The sequence below is a fragment of the Nomascus leucogenys genome, chromosome 4, assembly GCF_006542625.1.
Source record: "Nomascus leucogenys isolate Asia chromosome 4, Asia_NLE_v1, whole genome shotgun sequence".
In the NCBI taxonomy this organism is placed as follows: domain Eukaryota; kingdom Metazoa; phylum Chordata; class Mammalia; order Primates; family Hylobatidae; genus Nomascus; species Nomascus leucogenys.
The window spans coordinates 32,477,221-32,483,070 of NC_044384.1; the positions used below are offsets into that span (position 1 = coordinate 32,477,221).

General features: G+C 53.5%; 1 protein-coding gene across 1 annotated transcript in view; it reads left to right on the forward strand.

Moving 5' to 3' along the window:
- Nucleotides 1–1,755: 1,755 nt before the first annotated feature.
- Nucleotides 1,756–5,850, forward strand: part of SKOR2 (SKI family transcriptional corepressor 2) — a 45,648-nt gene continuing 41,553 nt past the window's right edge. Inside the window, exons 1-2 of the mRNA XM_030810100.1 lie at nt 1,756–2,039; nt 4,177–5,850. The exon at nt 4,177–5,850 is cut by the window's right edge and continues 986 nt beyond it. Coding sequence (XP_030665960.1) covers nt 4,224–5,850 — 1,627 coding nt within the window. The 5' untranslated portion in view covers nt 1,756–2,039; nt 4,177–4,223. The remainder of the gene's footprint in view (nt 2,040–4,176) is intronic.

Consider the following 5,850-nt stretch of genomic DNA (forward strand, 5'->3'; position numbering starts at 1 on the left):
TCTTCCTGGCAGTCTGGAAACTGGGAACGTTTCCCTTTGTGGGAGCCCCTGACCCCAGAGAGGAGGCAGAGGAGGGGAGAAGAACCAGCTTAGCCCTGAAACCTTCTAAAGAGCACTGAGCCTTCAGCCTCGGAGAGAAGGCTTTTGTCATTCATTTGTGAATGACAATGGCGCGCTTTTGGCCAATGGGCTGGGTAGGCAGAAAGTGTGAGTTTTCCTTCTTTTTAGGATGGGAGGCTTTGGGGTATTGGCGGGGGAGCACTAGGTTGATTTCAGCCCCTTAGGACAAAGCCCAATTTGTGCCTTGAATGTCTTTAGAAACTAGAAGATGAGTGAAAAATTCTTTCATTGCCCGCTGAAACATGCCCAAACGTTTCGATTTTCATGGCTCTGTAACTGTGTTTTCAGGATATTAATTTAAAATAGCCACAACTCCTGAGCAACAAGCCCCTCACGTTTCTGTTCAATTGACTTTCCTTGAGTTTATTAACCTTTGATGAAGGTTAAGATTTCGCATTTTTGCTCTTCTATTTAGGAGTGTTATGTTGTTGGTGCTATGACACAATCTGTGTGGGCTTTCAGCTTGGTAGATGTTTTTCCATCATTTCCACAATGCTAAGACTGTTTCACGAGGCAGCAATTGAAAATTCAGCTACGGTAGTAAAGGAAAAACTTAAAGAACTTCCCAACCCCACCCCAGCCGGCATCCTTCTTAGAACATACTCCAAATAAGTGGTTTCTTTCCTTTCTGATAAACTAGCCAGTGGTCGTTTTGACTCTTAACAGCTGGTCAATTGGGAGGCACTATATTGAGACTTCATTAATACACTAGGGTGCGCCTCATTTAGGGAAACTATGAGGAAATGTTTTCTTATCCTAGTCTTTATTTTAGGGGAGGAGATTAGGCTTCTACATGTTTTCCTGATTAAATTTATTTATTTCTCCAGGAAAATTGGCAACTTGCTCAAGGACTGTTCCATGTGGGGGACCTCCCTGCTTCCCTGCCCCCCCTTTCCTTGTGCAGAGGTAACCTGTATGGATCTTGTAAAATGGGTTAGAGGACGATTCTGAATGAAGTTTGATAAATCAATATGCACATGCACATATTGGGGTCCTCACCTAATTGTACACTCCATAAAATAGAGAAGGCTGCAGTGACTCTGCATCTTGTCCTATAAAGAAAATGTATATGCAAAGACGGGGCACTCCAAGTTTTTAGATTGGGCACTCTATGTGGAAACTTCTCTGCTTTTTCTCATTTCATAGCGTTTCAAAGGAGTCACTGAAGCTAATTTATTCTCCAGCTGACTGTGGATTCTGTCTTCAGACACAGAGCAGCTCTGCATCGTGTACCAGAGGGATCATTCATGAAGGAGGGTGACTCAGAAATGAGGGGAGGAGACAATAACCGTCAGGGATATAGTTAATTTGGAGGCGTCCTTCTAGAATCCGGGGCCTCCAGGATCCAGGTCCCGGGATGCAGGCAGACTGTTCGCTTTCCACTCCTAAATCAGATCTGCGGCTCCAGCACCATTGCTGCAGTTTAGTCCGGGGCTGAGGAGGTTGTTGTCAATTGCGAGTTGGTTAGGTTGGTAGCTTTCGTGCCTGCTGAGAAAGGATCTCTCTGTCGCTAGCGCTGGCTTTCGCTCTCCCCCTCCCTCCCTGTAACTTGCCAGCCCTTTAATGTGGAGTGTCAGGGAGACGGTGACGTCACCCTGCCCGCTGGGTGGCGTCCCCTCAGTCCGACAAGAGTTCAGAGACAGACGCTGTCAGACCGCGCTCCACTTGGGGCTCTCCTGCCGCGGGTTTCTGCGTGCCCACACTTGCGGTGGAGGGGACGCCCCGCCGCAATTCAGGCCGTCATTCTCCCCAGGCCGGTGTTTGAGCGCCATTCGCTCGGGCGAGAGCCTGGATCTTCGTGCGGAGCCCGCCGGAGTCCCGCCCGCTGGATACGAGGACCCGCTTGGATGCTTCGCCTCCGAGCGCCCTCGGAAGATGGGCCAGCAGCCACACGCCTAAAGACACCCAGAGGTTACCAGGTATTGCCGGAACCGGCCGCCCCAATCCCGCACACAGCGTGCAGGGCACTATTTGAGATCCCCAGCAGTAGGATTTTCCGCGTTAGGTTGAGGGGCAGCGGTGAGCTTCCGTGGTGACTGATTTGGGAGTCGGAAGAACTAAGTTGGGGGTGGGGGGTCTTTGGTTCTTGGGCAAGTTAGGGAAGTTCACCAGCTTCCTTTCTCAGTTCAACTAACTTTTAATTGTCTCTTCTCCCCTCCCCACCCATCCAAAAAATAATGCCCCAGCCAAAACCTTGTGTCCGCTCTGACGGGAGTTTCTGGGAGGGCTTGGGGTAAAAGTGAGGAGACGCTTCTGCCTGGTCTACTGCTGCTAAGGCTGCGAGTCCTTAACGCAGAGCCAGCTTCCCGCCCGGGCTGGCCAGCCGCGCGCCTTGCTGGGGAGCGAGAGTTGGAGTTATCCCAGGGTCTTATTAAGTGGATATGAATCTTGTTTGGTAGGGAAATGAGCATCGAAGGGCCACCTGGCGAAGCTAGTGTTGGTTGTATCAGACTCGGGTGTCACTGCGCCTTGAACTGCCATGTAACGCCCTGTCCCCTGGAAATATTGTCTCTGATCCACCCAAAGTGACAAGCCAGGCTTTCCTCTCCTTTGATCGCGTCGAGGTTTGTTCAAGCTTCCTACAGGCCGCCGAATGTAATGAGAACTGAGGAACCAGGGAGCAGCAGGGCAGAGACTGCTGTATAGATGCCACAGGGACCCAGAGAGAGGACACGGATAAGAAATTGGGTGAGGGAGTAAGATCGTGTACCCTCTGAAAGCACTGTAATAGCGAACTCGCTGTACGTGGCCGAAAGGGGCCATGCTATGGCTTCTGGTGATTTTTCAGGGCAAAGCATAGCCTTGGCCAATGCGCTTGAAATGTAGCTGTGGAAAGATCAGTGTTTGTTTTCCTAGGGAGTGAGCTACTTTCCTTCTTTCCACTTAGTGGCATTGTCACTAAAATTTCTTTCCGCTTTCTTGTTCTGTATTTTCAACTTACTGAATATTTTCCCTCATTGTGGCATTCTGTTGACTGGAGGTGAAGTTAGAAATTTTACCACAGACCCAACCTGGGATTTCGACTTTCAACACTCCCACAGATTACCTAGTCCACCGATTAGCTGTATGGTGGGGCAGCTTTTCCCCAGAAAGATATAGAGATATCAAAATAAATTAGGGGAAAAAAGTCGCAGAAGGTGGTTCACATCAAGCTAAAAAATTTGCCTTTTGAAGTCTGCCAATGAAGACGCCCAAGAATTGTTCATTCCTGTGTACTGTTTCTGGGTTTAACACGCTTGCCTGTACTTACTTTCTTATCGTCATGGAAATGACAGGAAAACCGTTTTTAAATGATTACCATCTTCAACTTCATGTTTTTAAGCTACCTACCTATCTGAGACCAGAACCACTCAGTTCAGCAAGTAGGTTTTTTAAAAACTGAAACATTCTATTTTGGTGCAACTGTGTATACGACTTTGTACATTTTTCACCTTTTCAAAAAAATAATTCTAATTACAGTAACAAAATATCTAATGGCAAGGATGAGGGAGAAGGGATTTCGTTTTGCTTTAATGACCTGTGTTTCAACCAATAATGAATTTCCCCAAGGAAACCACAGACACCACGAAAATCACTTTTTAAAGGGTTTTGGGGGTTACTTTTTAACCAAAATCAATCTATCTCCAAGCAAATGAGAATATCTCTTTAAATTTGGGTTTCAATGGCCAAGCCCCAGTTTTCCATAACTTTTATAATCTGTACTAGTTACAACTATCATTACTACCTAATTTCTAGAAGCAAGCCATTTTATTCCAACAGCTTCTATAAATCCGGGATAAGGTCTTAGGTTTCTTACAATTCACTGCTTTTGAGGACAATACATAGTTAATTCACTTTAAATGTTTAGAAGTGCAAATTCCTGCATTTCTAAAGGATGACCTTGAAGGAAATTAAGAGATGACTTTCTTGTGTTCAAAACTTGGTCACTTTTTCCAGTAATAATCATGTCTTAACCAAAGCAAGAAACTTATTCTAATTCTTTGGTTAGCGACTCATCCCACCCCTCTGTTTTAGTCTGAAAAGTCTCAAGTCAACGCTTTCTCCTTTCCCTTCCAGTGTCCAAGGCAGACCTGTAGGGCTCGGCCCGGGGTTCTGCGGCGGAGATGGCTTCCAGTCCGCTGCCGGGGCCCAACGACATCCTGCTGGCGTCGCCGTCGAGCGCCTTCCAGCCCGACGCGCTGAGCCAGCCGCGGCCAGGGCACGCCAACCTCAAACCCAACCAGGTGGGCCAGGTGATCCTCTACGGCATTCCCATCGTGTCGTTGGTGATCGACGGGCAGGAGCGCCTGTGCCTGGCGCAGATCTCCAACACTCTGCTCAAGAACTTCAGCTACAACGAGATCCACAACCGTCGCGTGGCGCTGGGCATCACGTGTGTGCAGTGCACGCCGGTGCAACTGGAGATCCTGCGGCGTGCCGGGGCCATGCCCATCTCATCGCGCCGCTGCGGCATGATCACCAAACGCGAGGCCGAGCGCCTGTGCAAGTCGTTCCTGGGCGAAAACAGGCCGCCCAAGCTGCCAGACAATTTCGCCTTCGACGTGTCACACGAGTGCGCCTGGGGATGCCGCGGCAGCTTCATCCCCGCGCGCTACAACAGCTCGCGCGCCAAGTGCATCAAATGCAGCTACTGCAACATGTACTTCTCGCCCAACAAGTTCATTTTCCACTCCCACCGCACACCGGACGCCAAGTACACTCAGCCAGACGCAGCCAACTTCAACTCGTGGCGCCGTCACCTCAAGCTCACCGACAAGAGTCCCCAGGACGAGCTGGTCTTCGCCTGGGAGGACGTCAAGGCCATGTTCAACGGCGGCAGCCGCAAGCGTGCACTGCCCCAGCCGGGCGCGCACCCCGCCTGCCACCCGCTCAGCTCTGTCAAGGCGGCCGCCGTGGCCGCCGCGGCCGCGGTGGCCGGAGGCGGGGGTCTGCTGGGCCCCCACCTGCTGGGTGCGCCCCCCCCGCCGCCGCCGCCGCCGCCGCCCTTGGCAGAGCTGGCTGGTGCCCCGCACGCCCATCACAAGCGACCGCGCTTCGACGACGACGACGACTCCTTGCAGGAGGCCGCCGTAGTGGCTGCCGCCAGCCTCTCGGCTGCAGCCGCCAGCCTCTCTGTGGCTGCTGCTTCGGGCGGCGCGGGGACTGGTGGGGGCGGCGCTGGGGGTGGCTGTGTGGCCGGCGTGGGCGTGGGCGTGGGCGTGGGCGCGGGCGCGGGGGCAGGTGCCGCGGCCGGGGCCAAAGGCCCGCGCAGCTACCCAGTCATCCCGGTGCCCAGCAAGGGCTCGTTCGGGGGCGTCCTGCAGAAGTTCCCGGGCTGCAGCGGGCTCTTCCCGCACCCCTACACCTTCCCGGCCGCGGCCGCCGCCTTTGGCTTGTGCCACAAGAAAGAGGACTCGGGCGCTGCCGCTGAGGCCCTGGGGGGCGCGGGCGCAGGCGGCGCGGGCGCGACACCCAAGGCCGGCTTGTCCGGCCTCTTCTGGCCCGCGGGCCGCAAGGACGCCTTCTATCCGCCCTTCTGCATGTTCTGGCCGCCGCGGACCCCTGGCGGGCTCCCGGTGCCCACCTACCTGCAGCCCCCGCCTCAGCCGCCCTCGGCGCTAGGCTGCGCGCTCGGCGAAAGCCCGGCCCTGCTGCGCCAGGCCTTCCTGGACCTGGCTGAGCCAGGCGGCGCTGCTGGGAGCGCCGAGGCTGCGCCCCCGCCGGGGCAGCCCCCGCAGGTAGTGGCCAACG